The 20,132-nt window shown below is 42.9% G+C and overlaps 1 protein-coding gene across 1 annotated transcript; it reads right to left on the bottom strand.

Moving 5' to 3' along the window:
• Nucleotides 1-1,032: 1,032 nt before the first annotated feature.
• On the bottom strand, nucleotides 1,033-19,035 carry OLAH (oleoyl-ACP hydrolase). The gene is given in 8 exon segments (XM_089776716.1): nucleotides 1,033-1,241; nucleotides 1,663-1,743; nucleotides 2,132-2,298; nucleotides 4,202-4,307; nucleotides 8,618-8,755; nucleotides 10,849-10,901; nucleotides 14,033-14,167; nucleotides 17,066-19,035. Coding segments are annotated over 7 exon segments (780 nt in total). The 5' UTR covers nucleotides 14,134-14,167; nucleotides 17,066-19,035; the 3' UTR covers nucleotides 1,033-1,107.
• Nucleotides 19,036-20,132: the final 1,097 nt, after the last annotated feature.

Here is a 20,132-nt window from a genome sequence, read left to right as displayed (position 1 = left end):
TCCCAAAAGCAGCCAGCAAACTCCATCCCAAGACCTGTTGTGTCCCCTCTCTGCTCTGGGGAGATAGGATACAGGGTGGGAGAGGGGGCATCTTAACATCAGCAACTCTCCTCTCCCTTCCCTGCCCTGCACAGAAAGCAGGGAGGCTCCTAAGGTGTGAGAGGAGGCAGCTCCAAGGCAAAGGACAAGAGGTGCGCAACCATAGGGGAAGGGGCAGCTGAAGTGCCGGCACTTGATAGCCTCTTGGCCAAACCAGTCAGGATCACCTGTCAGAGTCTCCAAGATCTACCAGTAGATCCCGATCAACTGGTTTGTGACCACTGCATTAATAGATCTTAAGGTGACAATATTATTACAAGGCGATTTCAAAAAACAGCTGGAGAGAGAAGCTGCATAACTTGATTTAATTTACAAGTTTGACACCTGCAATAGAGTTTTAAACAAAGACCTTCGCTGGATGGCCCGCTACATTCCACACCCTAATGACATAAAAAGCCAAGCACCAGGTACTTAGAACCCACTGACAATATATTTTTCCCTTCTTTCCCTCACCATCCCTCCTGGAGCCCTTAACTCCAGTCATCTGAAAAAGTGAGTTGTGCCCACAGAAGCTCATGATACTATCTACATTTTCTGTTAGTCTCTAAAGTGCTGCAAGACTATTTGTTTTTAAGTTTATTCAATTTAAATGGAAATAACTTTGGGTCCCCTTACTTCCCACAGAGCTGATTTTTTGTTTCCATGCTTTGTTGAGCTAGTTCAAGCTATAGGTAAAGGCAGAGGGAAGCCACTGAAATCAGACATAAATATCTTTACAGTGCTCTTAGCCTACTATCCTTCCACCATCCTAAAACTCTATCCACTATAGGGAAGCAAGTTAATTCATTGGCTGCTTATTGTTAGGAATCAGAATTTTCCTAAGTATCACAATGAATTATATCCTGGAGAAACCTTTGGCTGTAGGATGCATGCAGCAGTATAAATGCATCAACTGAGTGCTCTGTCCTGTTGCATAACTTATATCATGGTAGTAGTAAAATTGTATAGAAAATGTCCCATATTATTTACTGCTTTGGATAAATCTTTGACTCCTCTACCGACAAATACTCAGAGATCAGCAGTTTCTATACATTTTGTCATATAGTTTGCCATGAAAGTTTCATTAGCAGGGTTCATCAGATATAAGTGTCCTCCAAGAAGCTTGTGAATAGTGGTATCTCTATTTGTTACATCCTTTCATGCTGAAAGATAATTAAACATGTAAAGCACAAGAGAAATATCAGCTTGTGTAATTTATGTTATGTAACTTGTTTCAATATTATTGAACTCTTCCTAATTCTCTGATTCATTTTGACTCATATTGCAAGAGTCCTTCATATTTCCATATAAATTAAAATGAGATTATGTGCAGAACTGATCATTAATCTAGTGCAGTGTTTCTCAAACTGTGCTCTGCAGAGTCCTGGACATCTCCAGGGGCACCGCGAGGTTGACAAACTGGAAACGTGGATACGTACAACACATACAATCAGTGGACCGCTGGGGCTCCGCATAAATTTTTACACATGTAAAGGGCTCCAGAGCCCAAAAAGTTTGAGAACCACTGATTAGTGCAACAGAAGTATAGCTAAATATTAGAGGCAAAGCGCACTAGCTAGTTACCTTCTAAATCAAATGGCCAATCTTCAGACCCAGCAAAGCATGTAATGTCACAAGAGAGACCATCTATTACCAGTTCCTCAAGGTTGTGAATATAAAGAAGAGCTTTGTCATATTGAATCTTTCCACTTTAGGTTTCCTCTCCAGACACAATATCTTTCTTGTCCTCTCTCAAACATAATAAAACGCTTTGCCAACCTACTCTTTAGTACAGAATGCAACCTACCATTTACATACTATAAGTGTGGTGGGGAAGAACTAAAGGAGAAGTTGTTTTATCTTTAAGATTCTAGGCTGGATCTTTTAAAATGCTGTTGTTTTTATTACATAAATGCTTTTATCGTGAAAACAAAGATTCAGGGACAAAAATCGGAGAGCCTTGTGTGATAGGTCTCAGTACAGGTGAATGTTCTATTTCAGGCTATGAATGAATAGTTCTAGTGTCAGAACCTAATGTAAAATGGTGCTACTTACAGAAAGGACTGAATAACTGCAAGTTCTGCTCTTAATGTAAGAATGAATTGTTTTATTGCACTTTTGTCCGGCAGGAGCTCAGAAGGAATATTTCCAAAAGATTGTACCTCCTTGGTAATTTCTTCATTGTCTTTGTCTTTTACTGTGTAGAGAGGATAAAAAAAATGTTTTCTGAAAGCATCATACAAATAAGTTAAAGGTTTCATAAAATGCACTATAAATCAGGGGTGGACAATAATTTCTGATGTGGGGTGCTCACTTCAACATTTTGGTAAGTGGTCAAGGGTCACACTTTTCTACAGAGGGATTGGAAGGCCTAGAATAGAGGTTGGGTGAAGAAGGGAGCTCAGGGTACTGGAGGGGGTGCAAAAGAGGGTATGGGGTCTGTGAGGAAGTTTGGCTGGGTTTGTGACCTGGGATTGGGGTGCAGAGTCCAGAGGGAGGTATGGGTGCAAGAGAGGATTTTGGACTGGGGGACAGGTGCAGAAGGGATGTAGAGGGTTTGGGTTATGACCTGGGACAGAGAATAGCAAGGGGAGCAGGGTCGGGGAGCATGAATACAGAAATGGCCTGGGGAGGAATATAGCAGGGTCTCAGAGGAAGTTGTAACTGGGGGGGGAGGGGAGGACTCCAGAGGATTTATATAGTGACCTGGGACAGTGAGTTGGGGCATGCGGGGGGGGGGGGGGGTACCAGATACAAGCTTGGGTTGGCATGAGCTTACCTAGGCGTCTGCATTCAGGCCAGCAGCCTAGCAGGATCCTCAGACAGACTCCCAGTCTGCTGCCAACCGAGGCCCCTTAAAGCTGTTGGCTGTGGGAGCCATGTGCCTCTCTGGGCCATGCGCCCCTTACAGGCGTGTGTGTGGAGACTTCATGTGCTGCCCTGCTCCCAGCTTAATCATTGCTGCTCCTATTGGCTGGCTTCCAGCTAATGGAATCTGCAATGATTATGCGGGAGGCAGGAGCAGCATGCAAAGTCTCCCCACACCCGTTGCAATGGGCACATGCACCTAGAAGCACATGGCACCAGCAGATGGCCACTTTGTGCAGCCTGGGACTCTGATAGGCAGGGAGCCTGCCATTTAGCCCACTCCTGATCTAACCTATAGTATTTTCCCCTGTAGCATAGATGTTGCATTATGGTTTACTGGCTGGCTGATTGTGTGAGTTTTGAAATCTTATTGGGATGATAATTTTGGAGTAAAACAGAGGTTGCCCTAACACTGCTGTAGAACACACTGTACCGGTTATTCAGGGGTAATAACAAAAGACATTGCTAAAGCTTTGTGTCTCTCTTGCAGCAAGACAATAGTTTCTGAAAATGTAGCTTGTGAAATAGACAAGCACATTCAAGAGCTGGAATTCTTCAGAAATATAAAGTCTATTCAATTTGTGCTGTGAATTCTTTATTTTAAGTGCTGAGAGCAAACTACCAAAATAATGTCTTTATCAGAAAGTGAAGCATTACTGTGGACCTAAATTCAGCTGCAATGGTGTTTGAGGAACCCACCATGCAGAAACCTTGTTCCATGGACAGATGAGATGTCATCCAAATACACAGTTTCTCAATGGTGCAGAGGGAGAAGCAGTAGCTGTTGCATGAGAAGCAGCAGGATGGGGAAAATGGCCAAATCCCTGCTGGTCCCCTGAGAAGCACTCAGGAGAGGTGAGGAAAGAGGAAAAGCACCAAACAAGGGGTTTAGAAATTAAGGAGAGGGCAAAGGTACCAGGACTGAGCAGGAAGTCCAGGAGAGGGCTTTATGTGTTAGGAGGGTAAGGTATGCTTCCATTTCTGGGAAGAAGGTAGTCTGGGTTTTGCCTACATGCCTATCTGAATTATAACTACATCACTATAACAGAGAAGAGGAAATGCTCTTGCTACCTCAAACTAAGCTCCCCCACAGATAATGGAATATATATGTGGTTGCCTTTTTTTCTATACACTTTACTAAACTCTGCATATTAAGGTAGCATCACCTGCACTTTGGAAGGCCAAAGCAAGTACTTTACACATGATGGTTTATTAGTAAATCCTATGTTAGTTCATATTATCAAAGATGGTATCACTCATATGTGGGGGACCTATACTTGATATAAAAAGATGTACCGGTTGTAGTCCATATTTTTCTTTCAAGTGTACTGCAGCTGCAAAACTAACATATGATCCAAAACAGCATTGAAAAGAGAAGGCAAATTCATCTAAAAACTAGGGCTGTCAAGCAATTAAAAAATGAATTGCTGTTAATCACATTAATTGGACTGTTAAACAGTAATAGAATGTCAATTACTAGAAGTAAATTGATTGGAAAACAATTTAAAAAGTAATGATGTTAATCAATTCACATGCTTACACCTAAAAGTGAAATTAGATTGCTGATTAGGCCTAATAAAGCATTTTTGCTTCTTTCGTTTATTGTTCCACTTTGCTTACAGCATAAATGAATGTTTTGAATATTCTTTGAAAACTAAAGCTTCAGAGGGATAGCTGGGTTAGTCTGTAACAAGAAAAACTTAAACAACAAATAGTCTGGCAGCACTTTAAAGACTAACAAAACATAGATGGTATCATGAGCTTTTGTGGGTACAGCCATTTGAAAACTAAGTAACTTTCAAAATCCATGTTGTTTTTCTGTTATTAGTGTGAGCAGCAATATCACTATTAGGCATAAACAATCATAATCGAAGTAATTATTCCTATACTAATGTACTTATTTAGAAAGTATCTGTACTAGGGATGTTAAAATGAGGTTAATTCACTAATCAAGCAGTCAATCGAATTTTTCAACTAATCAATTAGTTGATAGGCAGGTGGCTCAGTCCGGGCTTGTGTCAGGTGGGAGACCAAACCCTACTGCAGCTCTCCAATTTAAAACTCAGTAGGAGCTGGGAGCAGGCTGCCTGGCTTCTACTGCCTTTTAAATTGCAGAGCCTCAGCGAGGTTTGGTCCTGGACCCGGTGCAAGCCAGGACTGAGTCGGGCTGACTGACCAGCCACCAGTAGCCTCTTCCCCATCCCCAGTGTCTCTGACAGAGGCAGCAGTGGGAGTGGGAGGGACAGGCAGCACCAACCAGATGGTGCTGAGGAGAACTGGCATTTAAACTGGCTCCTTCCAGCACCAGCTCCTGCTTCCTCCCTCCCCCCCTCCCCCCCGCCTCTGATACAGTAGGCTTATCAGGTAGTCAGCAACTCCTTTACGTCCCTAATCTGTAGCTGAAAGACTCTAACCTTGACCGCTATACATAAACTACAACAATTTCACCTGCGTCCCATCCTGGGTCCTGCTCCCTGGGAAGACAAGGCTACTCCATTGCCTTGGCACCTTCCCCTGCTGAGCCATCTATCTGGCCAGGGTCACTGAGTCACTGCAGTCAGGTCCCTGAGGCCTGGTGCACAATGTGTCCTTAGGGCTTAACACCTTCCTACCTTCATTGTAGCCACAGGACAAGAAGCCTCTGGGATATATTACTGGCCAGCAGCAGCTTGTATGTATTAGTGCTTTTGGAAACTGTGTAGGCAGGAAGGGAGAAGTTACTTCCAGCCACAGAGAATTGGACCAGGGGTCAGGGACAGGAGGAGGGGAGAGAAGAGCTTTGCAAAGACACGGGCCAGATTATCCTTTTCCCTCTCTTTTTCCTGGTAGTTAGAAGCAGCTCTTGTCCCTTCCCTCCCACACAGTGCCGAAAGTCAGCTGCTGGCCACATTCTGGTGTGAACCCTGGCAGAAATCTGGGGGGTGGTGTGATCCTGTGTGCCCCCTCTCTCTCCACACACAAATGTTGCCTCAGGAAGGCGCAGTGCCAAGTACCACGAGGGGCAGGTCCATCGCAGGGGCCCAGGAAGGCATGGAGGGTAGAGAGCACTGGATCGGGACAGTAGGGTTGGTTGGTCTCACTCCATGTGAGAGAGGTGTACAGGAGTGCATAAGCGTCACCTCTCTTCCTGTATGTGCGTGGGAGGGTAAGGATGAATGCCATCTCTCCTTGGGTGAACCCTACAGCCTTAAAGATAAGAAGGTAAATAAAAAGGATCCAAATATGCAGTATTTCTTTTTAACAAGGTCTCAATAAACTTAAGGTTCATTTGAACGTTTGTTTGATTGATTGACCTTTGCTTGAATAAGTATAATTTTTCCAGGTGTCCCATATTTTACATAGGGAAATATGGTCACTCTAACCAGAAGTTTTCCACGATCCATAAGCAATCTGCCCTGAGCCTCAGTCACTTCTCCTACACCCATACTTGCAAACTGAGCTAAGCAGGAAGGTAACTGCTGTGTTGTAGGGACACTACAACAAATCTGGGAGTACTGCAGCTATCTCAGGGCGAGTATCATATCTATTATATCAGTTCTGAGAGACGCCATTTATACACTGGATAACAAAGATGACATGATCACCACCAAAAATCAATATATAGAAGTGATCTCAGTGTAATTCAAGTCTCATATCTGCAAGTAGCTCTACCCTGGAAAAACCCTATCCTCTGTTATTCCACACAGTAGCATAAACAGTTCCTTGCAGTTGATTGTTTCCAAATACTCAGCTGATTTTTCTCCTGGTAATATCAGACTATTGCCACAGAAATGACAGACATTCTATATCTCAGCCCAAACCAGATTGGTTTATATCAAATAGTCCTATTCCATGCATACGCTCATAAAGTACATCTAGTTCAGCCACCATTCCTTATCATAAAAGGGAGGTCAGAGTCTAGATAATAACTAAACAGGGTTCTTAGTTTCAACATCTGGATATTGAAAAAATACATAATGGAGAATAAGGGGCTAGATGGTTACACTCCAGAAAAGAATCTCCAGGCTATAGTGGATCACAAATAGGAGCCAATAGTGTGATGCAGTTGCAAACAAGGCTAATATCATCCTGGGGTACATTAATGGGAATGTCATAAGTACAACATAGGGAGGTAATTGTCCCATCAAATTCATCACTGATGAGGCCTTAGTTGAAGTACTGTTTCTGGTTCCGGGCTGCATACTTGAAGAAAGGCATTGAGAAATTGAAGAGTCCAAAGGAGAGCAATCAAAGTGATAAAAAGTTTTAAAAACTTGACTTATGAGGAAAGATCTTCAAAACTGTTCATTCTTGAGAAAAGAAGACTGAGAAGGGACATAAAAACAGCCATACTGGGTCAGACCAATGGTCCACCTGTCTTCCAAAAGTGGCCAATGGTGCCTCCAGAGGGAAGGAACAGAACTAGTAATCATCAAATGATTGATTCTCCCTGTCACCCATGTCTAGCATCTGGCAAACAGAAGCTATGGACATTTCAGAGCATGGTTTTGCATCCCTGCTCATCCTGGCTAATAGCCATTGATAGACTTATCTGCCAGGAACTTATCTAGCTCTTCGTGGAATCCTGTTATATTTTGGGCCTTCATAAAAACCTTTGGCAAGCAGTTCCACAGGTTGACTGTGTGTTGTGTGACAAATTGTTTATTTGTTTTAAACCCGCTAACTATTAATTTATTTTGGTGAACTTAGTTCTTGTCTTCTGAAAAAGAGTAAATAACACTTCCTTGTTTACTTTTTCTACATCAATCAATATTTTATAGCCCTCTATAATATCTCCTCTTAGTTGTCTCTTTTCCAAGCTGAAAGGCTCCAACCTTATCTTTCTCCACATATGGAAGCTATTCCATACCTCTAATCATTTTTGTAACCATTTTCAATACCTTTTCAAATTCCAATGTGTCTTTTTTGAGATGGGGCAACCACATCTGCAAACAGTATTCAATATGTGGATGTACTATAGAATTACATAGAGGTGCTATGATATTTTCTGTCTTATTATGTATCCCTTTCTTAATGATTCCTAACTTTCTGTTTCATTTTTTTGACTACTGCTGTGCACTGAGTGAATGTTTTCTGAGAATTATTCACAGTGATTTCAGGGTGTCTTTCCTGAGTGATAACAGCTGATAAAAAGTATTCAATAATGTTCAGGGCTCTTACAATGAAGATATTGAACAATTGTTCTTTATTTCAATTGAAGGTAGGATAAGAAGTAATTGGCTTAATTTGCAGCAAGGGAGATTTAGGTTAGATATTGGGAAAGTGTTTTGGCTCTAGAATATGCTTTCAAGAGAGTTTGTGCAATCCCTGTAATTGAAGGTTTTAAAGAACAGGTTGGACAAACACCTGTTAGGGAAGGTCTAGCTATACTTGAGCCTGCCTCAGAACTGGGGGATGGACTAGATGACCTTTTGAAGTCCCTTCAAGCCCTATGTTTTATGTTTCTATAGCCTGGTCTACACCTAAAATTTAGGTAAAACTAACTACTTCACTCAGGGATGTGAAAAATGTCTGGATTTACACTATCAGAATGGAAAATACCCTTTCATAGCTTTACTCTGCCTAGAGCTGTGCTGCTACTTGTAGATCTACTCTATGATACTCTGCCTTGGGGAAAGCAACCAAAGATTTTAGGCTCCCTTACCACATATTTTAAAAGATGATTTTTACCTGTGACCAAAAAATGCAAAAGGCTTCTCTTGCAAGTCTTGAAGCAAAACACTAGTAGTTTCATTAACAATAGTTTTCATGTCTTTTGCAAAAGGGTCATTAACCCAAGATTCTCTTCCAGGAAGCCTTATAGAGCATACTAGGGAGGAAAAGAAAATTATAGTCATTTCAGGGTACTCTAAAATTCATCTCTTTACATTACCAAAACAGAGATTAACCACACATTTTAAAATTTATTTTGCAGAAAGCAAATACAGGTTGAATCCCTTTGTTCTGGCACCCTCGGGACCTGACTGGTTCCGAATGAGGGAATTTGCCAGACCAGGAGAGGTCCACTGCTACCAGCCCCCCAGCCACCTCCCCTCCCTGCTGCTGGCCCTAGCTGCCCCACCTGCCAGGCTGCTGTGACCCTGGTAGCCTGGACTGCCACATATCTGGGTCCAGCTCCATTACCAGGGTTTCCAGGGCTGCCGCAGCCCTGGCGCCAGCTCAGCTACCAGGGCCCCAGCCCCAGCCCCACCAGGCTCCAAGCTTCCAGCTCTCTTGCCACTGGGGCTCTCAGCCAGGATTCCCTGGTCCAGGACGAGAGAGTCCTGGTTTTGGGAGGTCTAACCTGTATTAACAACCAGTTATGTAAAGGAAGGTTTTTACATTAGCGACGACAATGATTAGATGAAGTTTCAACTCGGTGTGCGAAAAGTAAAGGGGAGCATGGGCTTCTGTCAAGAGCTTGGCATTAACTTTTGTTTCCCCAACTTTTTTACTGTCCAGTTTATTAGGAATGTAAAATCTTTGGGGCAAGGACTATCTCGTTCTAGCGGTCTTGACAGTACTCCTAGCACATGAGCCCCTGATTGCATTTGGGGCTTCTAAGTAATAATCAACATTTTAGTTGAAGAATAACTATATGTATGTTCTCTATAAAATACTTTCTTGTTAAAATCCTAAACTCTAATGGTAACTCTTTATCGTGCCCTTTATTGTAATCTTTTTTCTTTGCAGCCATTTTACTTATTACCCAAAGTAGAACTTGGAAACATGTATTTATTGACATGATTGTATGTCCCTTTCAGTTGCTTGGTCTTCAAAGGACCATCCTCGGATTTTTACCCCACTGTTGTGTAGGGCAATAGAACAATGGGATAGCTGTAAAAAGGTGTTACTGTTTTTCATTCTCCTTTTCACAGGACATGTTCTTCAAAGGTCACATAGAAGCCAGATCATACACGCCAAGAAAAAAAGACTGTATTTGAAATAAACCAGGTAGCAGGACAAAAATATATGGTCAGGCTTTTTATAACATTTTTGAGCACAGTTAAGACAGTTCTGAAAGCGCATGCTGCTCTCTGAATTTTACTCAACAGTAGCTGCAATTGTTCTAAGGCCTCCCTCTCCCAGTAGCTTTGCTGGAAGTATTTCCGTCTAAACAGAAGACTTTTTTTTTCACTTCAAGGAAAATTGGATGTGACTGGCACAGCAATTCACTGGAGGTATTCAGAGTTGAGTGGACTGGTTTTATTTCAATGCTAATGTTCTTATGTAATGCCAGATTATTCTTTTCTTTGTGAAAGGTCTGGAAAATAGCCATGGCTTCTCCCCTTCAAAAAGTGCAAGTATGAATCTTTTCCAGGGCTGATATAACACGATAGCCATGGGAATTACTTCACTCTGTAGCAAAATGCCATTTTACTGTTACAAAGCCATTGTGTGACATTGGTTTTGATACAGGGAATATAGGATCATGCAGAGAAGTGTAGCCAACTGCAGTTCATTCTGCACAGGAAAAGGCTCTGCAGATACCCAGCATACTAAAATGGATTTGTAAATATTCCTTTTTGAGCAGTTTGTTGCATGTATTTTTTAAAATATAACCAAACATATTATTGTGTTGCTGCTGACCAATTAAACAGATCTGTTTCTGAAACAGCCAAGACTGTATTAGCTTTGAGAAGGAAATTGAGTTGAAGGTGGATATATTCATGTATTGAATCCAAGTACTGTACTTAGGACCTGGTTTGGGGTGGCATAGGAGCTAAGGAAGCTCAACATCCCAATGGAGGTATTAAGCACCTTGAAGGGAAGAGCCATGGCCAGAACACTATTAGAAAGATAACTCAGCAGTCTTTACTAGTGCTGACATATTCTGTTTAAGGTCTGACCCCTCTGTACATTAGTATCCTGTCTAGATGGCCATCTTTATTAAACTATACTTTCATACACAAAATTACTGACCTTCTATTGCGTTGTCAAAGAGTTTACCCCATTTTGCAAAATGAGTAGCTCCATTCGGCTTCCTTGATCACGGGGTGCTCTTCCAGGAAGGACTGCTTGGCAGAGTTGGAGTTCACCTTTCCAGGAGCGGGAAGGCCTTGTTTGGACACAGACTGGCTAACCTAGTGAGGAGGGCTTTAAACTAGATTCGACGGGAACAGGTGAGCAAAGTCCACAGGTAAGTGCTGAATGTACGGGACTGGGAGATGGATTGGAAATGGGGGGGACTACGGCCTATAATGGCAAGGAAAAAGGAGGGTCAGGGCACAACAGGGAGGCAAGATCAAATCAGTATCTTAGATGCCTATATACAAATGCAAGAAGTATGGGTAATAAGCAGGAAGAACTGGAATTGCTAACCAATAAATACGACTATGATATCATTGGTATTACAGAAACCTGGTGGGATGGGACGCACGATTGGAATGTTGGTATGGAAGGGTACGGCTTGCTCAGGAAGGACAGACAGGGAAAAAAGAGAGGAGGGGTTGCCTTGTATATTAAAAATGTACACACTTGGACTGAAGTGGAGATGAACGTAGGAGATAGCTGTGTAGAGAGTCTCTGGGTTAAGCTAAAAGGGGTAAAAAACAAGGGTGATATCATGCTAGGCATCTACTACAGGCCACCTAGCCAGGTGGAAGAGGTGGATGAGGCCTTTTTTAAACAATTAACAAAACTATCCAAAGCCCAAGATTTGGTGGTGATGGGGGACTTCAACTATCCAGACATATGTTGGGAAATTAACACAGCGGGGCACAGGCTATCCAATAAGTTTCTGGACTACATTGGAGACAACTTTCTGTTTCAGAAGGTTGAAAAAGCTACTAGAGGAGAAGCTGTTCTGGATTTGGTTTTAACAAATAGGGAGGAACTAGTTGAGAACTTGAAAGTGGAAGACAGTATAGGGGACAGTGATCATGAAATAATAGAGTTCATGATCTTAAGGAAAGGTAGAAGGGAGACCAGCACAATTGAGGAAATGGATTTCAGGAAGGCAGATTTTGATAAGCTCAGAGAACTTGTAGGTAAGGTCCCATGGGAAGCAAGACTGAAGGGAAAAACAACTGAGGAGAGTTGGAAGTATTTCAAAGGGACGTTGTTAAGGGCCCAAAAGCAAACAATTCCGCTGTGTAGGAAAGATAGAAAATATGGCAAAAGACCAGCTTGGCTTAACAAGGAGATCTTGCATGATTTCAAAATAAAAAAGGAATCATATAAAAATGGAAACTAGGACAAATAACAAAGGATGAATATAGGCAAGCAACACGGGAATGCAGGGGCAAGATTAGAAAGGCAAAGGCACAAAATGAGATCAAACTAGCTACAGGCATAAAGGGAAACAAGAAGACCTTTTATAAATACATTAAAAGCAAGAGGAAGACCAAGGACAGGGTAGGCCCACTGCTTAGTGAGGAGGGAGAAGCAGTAACAGGAAACTTGGAAATGGCAGAGATGCTCAATGACTTCTTTGTTTCGGTCTTCACCGAGAAGTCTGGAGGTGTGCCTAACGTAGTGAATACAAGCAGAGAGAGGGTAAGTTTAGAAGCTAGGATACACAAAGAACAAGTTAAAAATCACTTAGGAAAGTTAGATATCAACAAGTCACCAGGTCCTGATGAAATGCATCCCAGGATACTCAAGGAGCTGATAGAGGAGGTATCTGAGCCTTTAGCTATGATTTTTGAAAAATCATGGCAGACAGGAGAGATTCCAGAAGACTGGAAAAGGGCAAATATTGTGCCCATCTATAAAAAGGGGAATAAGAACAACCCAGGAAACTACAGACCAGTCAGTTTAACGTCTGTCCCAGGGAAGATAATGGAGCAGGTAATTAAGGAAATCATATGTAAACACTTGGAAGGTAATAAAGTGATAGGGAATAGCCAGCATGGGTTTGTGAAGAACAAGTCATGCCAAACTAATCTGATAGCTTTCTTTGATAGGATAACGAGCCTTGTGGATAAGGGAGAAGCGGTGGATGCCAAATACCTAGACTTTATTAAGGCATTTGATACGGTCTCGCATTATATTCTTATTGATAAACTAGGCAAATATAACTTAGATAGGGCCACGATAAGGTGGGTGCATAATTGGCTGGATAACCATAGTCAGAGAGTTGTTGTTAACGGTTCTAAATCCTGCTAGAAAGGGATAACAAGTGGAGTTCCTCAAGGGTCTGTTTTGGGACCCGTACTGTTCAATATCTTCATCAATGATATAGATATTGGGATAGAGAGTACGCTTATTAAGTTTGCAGATGATACCAAACTGGGTGGGGTTGCAACTTCTTTGGAGGATAGGGACATAATTCAAAATGACCTTAGCAAGTTAGAGAAATGGTCAGAGGTAAACAGGATGAGGTTTAATAAAGAGAAATGCAAAGTGCTCCACTTAGGAAGGAACAATCAGTTCCATACATACAAGATGGTAAGCGACTGTCTAGGAAGGAGCATGGCGGAAAGGGATCTAGGGGTCATAGTGGACCATAAGTTGAATATGAGTCAACAGTGTGATGCTGTTGCAAAAAAGCAAATATGATTCTAGGTTGTATCAACAGGTGTGTTGTAAGCAAAACTCGTGAAGTCATTCTGCCACTCTACTCTGCACTAGTTAGGCCTCAGCTGGAGTACTGTGTCCAGTTCTGGGCCCCACATTTCAAGAAAGATGTGGAGAAATTGGAAAGGGTACAGAGAAGAGCGACAAGAATGATTAAAGGTCTAGAGAACATGACCTATGAAGCCAGGCTTCATGAACTGGGCTTGTTTAGTTTGGAAAAAAGAAGATTAAGGGGGGACATGATAGCGGTTTTCAAATATCTAAAAGGGTGTCACAAGGAGGAAGGAGAAAATTTGTTCCTCTTGGTTTCTGAGGACAGGACAAGGAGTAATGGGCTTAAAGTGCAGCAGGGGAGGTTTAGATTGGACATTAGGAAAAAATTCCTAACTGTCAGGGTGGTCAAATATTGGAATAAATTGCCAAGGGAGGTGGTGGAATCTCCCTCTCTGGAAATATTTAAGAACAGGTTAGATAGACATCTGTCAGGGATGGTGTAGACGGAGCTTGGTCCTGCCCTGAGGGCGGGGGGCTGGACTCGATGACCTCTTGAGGTCCCTTCCAGTCCTATTATTCTATGATTCTATGACTTCCAGCCCAGGGGAAGCAAATCAGCCTAAAAAGTGCATTAGGCCTTCTATATAGACAAGCAACAATCTTCTCCATAGCTGATGAAAAACAGATCTGCATTCAAGCTGTCAAAACTGCTAACACTGTCACCTGCCTGTTGGGAAAAAAATCATTTCATGTATTTATTTATTTATTTTAAATCCCAGCAGGCTGGTCCTAAAGCATTTGTCAAAGTGCAAGGGAGAGGAGACCATCTTAATTATTTGCTTGCTTGTTTTCACACAAAGCTGTGTCTAACCCGTAAAATTGGTTAAAAAGAAAAATAGCATTGATACAAACTGGATATCTAAATTTTAATTGCTGAAACAATATTGGAAAGCCCAAGTTAATACATTTGCAAGCTCCCATTCTTTAGGGATGGATACAGATGAACCTCTAATAGAAGTGAAATCAACATCATCATTTTTCCCCCTCTTAGTCCACTGGGGGGGGGGGGGGGGAAGCAACAAAGGTTATGTTTTCTATTCCAGATCTTGCTAACATGATGAAAGTGGTACTGGAGGAAGTTTTAGTAGAATCATTTCTACTAGTTGACCCACTGGTCAGCTTTATAATATTTTTTTCAGGAGTTGATGATTGTTCTAAAGTTGTTGTCAGTTGCAAGTCTCAGCTAAAATTAATTTAATAACTACAGATGTTTTGGCATCCCCAAGGAATGAACCAGGGGATGTCAATGCTGGCCCCTCTGTTTCTTGCCTCTGGGCTCTTCTGGGAGGTGCCAGCCTCTCCGCCATCAGGTTCCAATCCTGGCTTCCACCCCCTGCTCCCCTACTGGCCACTGACTCCATTCCCAGCCCTGTCCAGGCTCACTACAACTGGGCTCCCAATCACTAGCCCCAGCTCTGCTCCCGAGCCTGGCCAGGCTCCCAGCTGCTAGTTCCCCCGCTGATGGCTGGGATTCCCACCTGCCCTGGCTCCATTCCTGGCCCCAGCCTGGCTCCTGGTCATCAACTCTGCTTTGCTCCTGCCCTGCCAGTCCCCATCCACCAGCCCAGCTCCGCTCCTGGCCCCAGCTAGGCTCCTGGCTGCTCCTATCCTCCTGCTGCAAGACTCCTAACCAGCCCCCACTCCCAGCCACTAGGGCTCTCTGGTCAAGCAACTTCTGTGATGTTCCCAGATCAGAAAGTCACATATTAGAGAGGTTCATCTTGTACAGTGAGTGACAACAAGTGTTTATTTATTACCCTATCTTATGGAAGGGGAAAACAAATACATTTATTGCCTTTCACAGTCCAAAGTCTGCTAATCTGGCCCATGCTTAGCAAATACCAAAAGTTGTAAAGATTAACTTACACTCAAAACACACTGATGAACCCGATCTACCTGCAAACTAAGCACAACCTGGAAGAATATTTGTTTTCAGTATTTCCTGTATTATTGAGAAGAAAATTAGCTGATTTTAGGACTGAATGTAAAGACCATAGGAACAATTGTTACTCTTGTTTCCTGATTTCTTTGTCTCTACTCTTGAGGTTCAGGTTTTGCAGATATCATGAATGAGGATAATGTGCACTAGTTACAGTGTACAAGGGAAATGTTCCATTAGTATGTTATTAATTCTCTCAATTTGATACTTCTAATTCTACCAATATTCAAGCACAGGGATGTATCACTAAATGAAAGGACTGTTTACAGCCACATGCACAGCTTTTTAAAAAGGAGAAATAGATTAGAAGCTATACTGCTGAAAGAACACAGTTATTGTTGTGGAGGCCAAATATAGGGACCAATTGTTTTCTTTTTTTGTCACCAATTTTGTAACAACATATGTTCATTTTATTCGGTGGAGTTACTCACAATTTACACAGGTATCAACAGAAGACAAACCAGGATTTTTTTTTCACTCTTTCTTCCACCAAAGATCAATGTTTGAAAAAAAATGTACTGGCTCCCAAAGTATTTATACTGGTCTTTTAGTCTATTTATAGTTTAGGTGAGTAATGAGATGTTAAACTGAAAAAAAAATCACCAAATAAAAAAATTGCAGTCATATATTTTTTGTTATGTTTCATTATGGTAAAATGTTGAATTTGTTTTTTCGTTTTTTTTTCTATGTTTTTGATTGGTTGGGATTTTGGGGAAAAGGCTTTTAAACATTTTCTGCTGGACTTTGTCTGCTCTGAATCTGTATGGAAGAATGAAGATCTGGTGAATTACACTATCACACAAAACAATTAAATGAAAGACAAACAATCGAACTAGAAAGTGATTTTAGTAAGATTATTTAAAACTTTGCCTTTTGTTGCCTTTCTTAACATTTATTCACTTCTATTTATTCACTTCTATCACTTAACATTTATCCACTCCAGGGGAGGAGCCAGAATGCTCACAAATGGCACTACAGATGGGAAAGCAACAAGAAGTGGAAATGCTGGTAAACAATTGTGGAGTATCTCACATAACACAAAGCACTTGACAAGGGTATGCAGAGGTCAGAATCACGTTCAATCTTACGCCAAGCTATTTTAAAAGTGCACCAGACTCACACAAAGACAATCATATAGCGGAATATCATAGGATTTAAGCCAAATAATATCCCTGCGACAAACCCCATTGCCAACTCCATCCACACATCTACCCTAGGGACATCATCACAGGACCTAACCACATCCATTATACCGTCAAAGGCTCGTTCACATGCACATCTACTAATGTAATATATGCCATCATGTGCCAGCAATGCCTCTCTGCCAGGTACATTGGACAAATTGGGTTGTGTCTATGAAAAAAATAAATGGACACAAATCAGACATCATGTATGGAAACATACAAAAACCAGTGAGGGAGCACTTTATCGTCCCTAGACACACAGTTACTGACTCACAAGTTGCCATTCTCAAGCAAAAAAAAAAAACCCTTAAAAAACAGATTGCCATGAGAAACTGCTGAACTAGAATTCATATGCAAATTTGAAACATTAAAGGAGGTTTAAATAGAAACATGGAATGGCTCTCTCATTACATTAAGTAATTTTCCCTTCTCATACTCTCACCTTCTCATCACTTTTGGAAGAGAGCCATATCTACCCTGATCTAATTAGCAATGATATCACTGTTTCTTTTCTTTTCTTTTCTTTTCTTTTCTTTTCTTTTCTTTTCTTTTCTTTTCTTTTCTTTTCTTTTCTTTTCTTTTCTTTTCTTTTCTTTTCTTTTCTTTTCTTTTCTTTTCTTTTCTTTTCTTTTCTTTTCTTTTCTTTTCTTTTTCTCTGAAGAAGTGAGTTGTATTTCACAGAAGCATATGCCCGAATAAATTTGTTAGTCTTTAAAGTGCCATCAGACTCCTTGTTTTTTTCATTTAGGAGGGTAAGCTGTTGTATATGGTTCCACTAGAGGGACAGACTTAATATATCTGGATTGGCCAGGAGTAGACTGGACAATGTAGAACATATTGGGGCCAACGGTGACTGGGAGTGTATTGGGTCACCCTGTAAATGGTAAATCAGGCTTCTAGAAGCCAGAGGGTTTGCAGTGCATGCTGACAGACTGCTGGGTTCAGAGCTGCTGGATCAGAGTCATAGCTTTACATAGACACATCTGGGTGTGACCTTCATACTGACAGGCTGTTTATGAATAGTCCAGGTTGGGAGCTACAGCAGCAAGGCACTGCAAGGCACTCCAGATTGCAGGGCAGGGATGACACTGCCTCTCAAGTCTGACTTGCACCCTCAAGTGTTACAGATGCCAAAACCCATTATTTACATCTGAAACAATAAAGATTCTGGCTTTGGAAAGTTCAGGTAAGTTGTCATCAGTTTTGAGTGGTGGCCAGTGGAATCTTTTCACTTGGTTCAGTGGCTTTAGGTCTATGCTGATGCACAATTTGACTAATGGCTTCTTTACCATCTCCATGCTGCAGACAGGTGCTATGATAACCATGCTCTACACATTTCAAGCTCCTGGTGTAATGGATTACTTAGTAATTGGATTACTTAGTGCCACTGGAAAGTTCCTTTGTGGTGAGTCCAAAAGTTTCACTGTAGATGGAATCTGAGACCTATGCAAATGTCTGTAATAATGTCAGCCTCTATGGTCCACTCTTGTATCCTTTGACAGGCTTGCCAGATTGACGCATTGATGAAACTTGAGTGGCATAGTGAGAGTCTGCACAATCTGAGGTCTTGCCTTGGAAAGCGTTGGCTATTATAGGTATATACTGTACCACTGTTCTAGTGGAGTTGCAGCCTTTATTGGCACAATTTTTCTTTGCTGGTATAGTTTATACCAGGCAGCTCCCAAAATAACATAAGCCATGCCAGTAAAAGGACTTTTCTGCCAGTATAACAATGTCTATACTACAACTTTCACAAATATAGCTTTATCAGTTAGAAGAGTGATTTTTGTCACATTCCTAACTAACATAGGACTATCTCCAAAACATCTTGGGTGCGTCTAGACTGGCCAAGCTGTCTACACTGTCTACACTGGCTAACCAGTGGATAAAAAAGGGATAACTAAAGATTCCACTGATCATGTCATTGTACAAGTTTGTTTATTGACCAGCACAACTGGGCCCTGATCGTGATTGGAGCTTCTGGATGCTGTAGCTGTTTACTTTTTAATTTACCCATGGGATTGTATCCTTTTCCCAGATGTGGATGTGGTCCCATGACCTAGGTCCAATAAGTACAAACAACATGACTATGTGCAAACAAGAGTTTTAAATAAATTTGTATAAGCCATATAAACAAGGATCATAGTAGGAGCATTTGTTGCAGCCCCTGACAGGTTCTCTGAATCTACGAATCTTGTAGAACACTTACCACTCCCATACAACCAAAGAATGGCATGCCTCCAGACTGATGCAGTCATCAGCATAACTGATTGCATGTACCTGAAAATCGACACAGGCATCAGTGTCATTCAAAAGACTGGTCTGGCACTTACAATAATATCGGCAAATGTCAAGGGCCCTTGGGTGCCAAATATAATCTTATAGCCAAAATGTGCACTGACTATACAGGCAGTCCCCGAGTTACGCGGATCCGACTTATGACAGATCCGCAGTTACGAACGGGGATTTCTCACCCCGGAGGACTGGAGCGGCGGGACGCCTGGTCCCGCCGCCCGCCTCCTCCAGGGCGAGAAAAGCTGCTCCCCGTCTCCCTGGTCTGCTGGGGGAGCCAGCAGACCAGGGAGACGGGGAGCAAAGCGGCGGAGGACCCCGGGCCGGACCCGCGGCCGCTTCCAGATCAGCTGGAAGCGCCGCGGGTCCGGCCGGGTCCTCAGCGGCTTTGCTCAGCGTCTCCCTGGTCCGGGAGATGCTGAGCAAAGCCGCTGAGGACCCGGCCGGACCTGCGGCGCTTCCAGCTGATCTGGAAGCGGCCGCGGGTCCGGCCCCGGGTCCTCTGCCGCTTTGCTCAGCGTCTCCCTGGTATGCAGACCAGGGAGATGCTGAGCAAAGCCGTGGAGGACCCAGGCCGGACCGTGGCGCTGATCTGGAAGCGCCGCGGTCCGGCCCGGGTCCTCCACCGCTTTGCTCCACATCTCCCTGGTCTTCTGGGGGGGGGGGACGCAGCTAGTGCCCCCCCAGCAGACCAGGGAGACGTGGAGCAAAGCCGGGGGCCTGTGGTAGAGCAGGTGGGGCACTGCCGGTTGGTCCCGCAGCACCACTCCTTGGTGCTACTGGACCAACCCAGCAGCACCCCAGCTGCTCTGCCCCAGGCGTCCTGATTCAGCCGCTGCTGATCAGTTTCAGCAGTGGCTGAATCAGGATGCCTGGGGCAGAGCAGTTGGGGTGCTGCTGGGTTGGTCCAGTAGCGCCGAGGAACGGCCGCGCTACTGGACCAGCCCAGCAGCACCCGAGCTGCTCTGCCCCAGGCGTCCCCAAGTCAGCCGCTGCTGAAACTGACTAGCGGCTGACTACAGGAAGTCCGAGGCAGAGTTGCTCTGCCCTGGACTTCCTGGAATCAGCTGCTGATCAGTTTCAGCAGCAGCTGACTTGGGGACGCCTGGGGTTCTTAAGTTGAATCTGTATGTAAGTGGAACTGGTGTCCAAATTCAGCCGCTGTTGAAACTGATCAGTTTCAGCAGCGGCTGATGCCAGTTCCGACTTACATACAG

Source organism: Pelodiscus sinensis, chromosome 2 (assembly GCF_052426305.1).
Source record: "Pelodiscus sinensis isolate ZL-2025 chromosome 2, ASM5242630v1, whole genome shotgun sequence".
NCBI classification, from domain to species: domain Eukaryota; kingdom Metazoa; phylum Chordata; order Testudines; family Trionychidae; genus Pelodiscus; species Pelodiscus sinensis.
The sequence above is the reverse complement of the archived record's forward strand: the minus strand, read 5'-3'. Positions and strand labels throughout refer to the sequence as shown.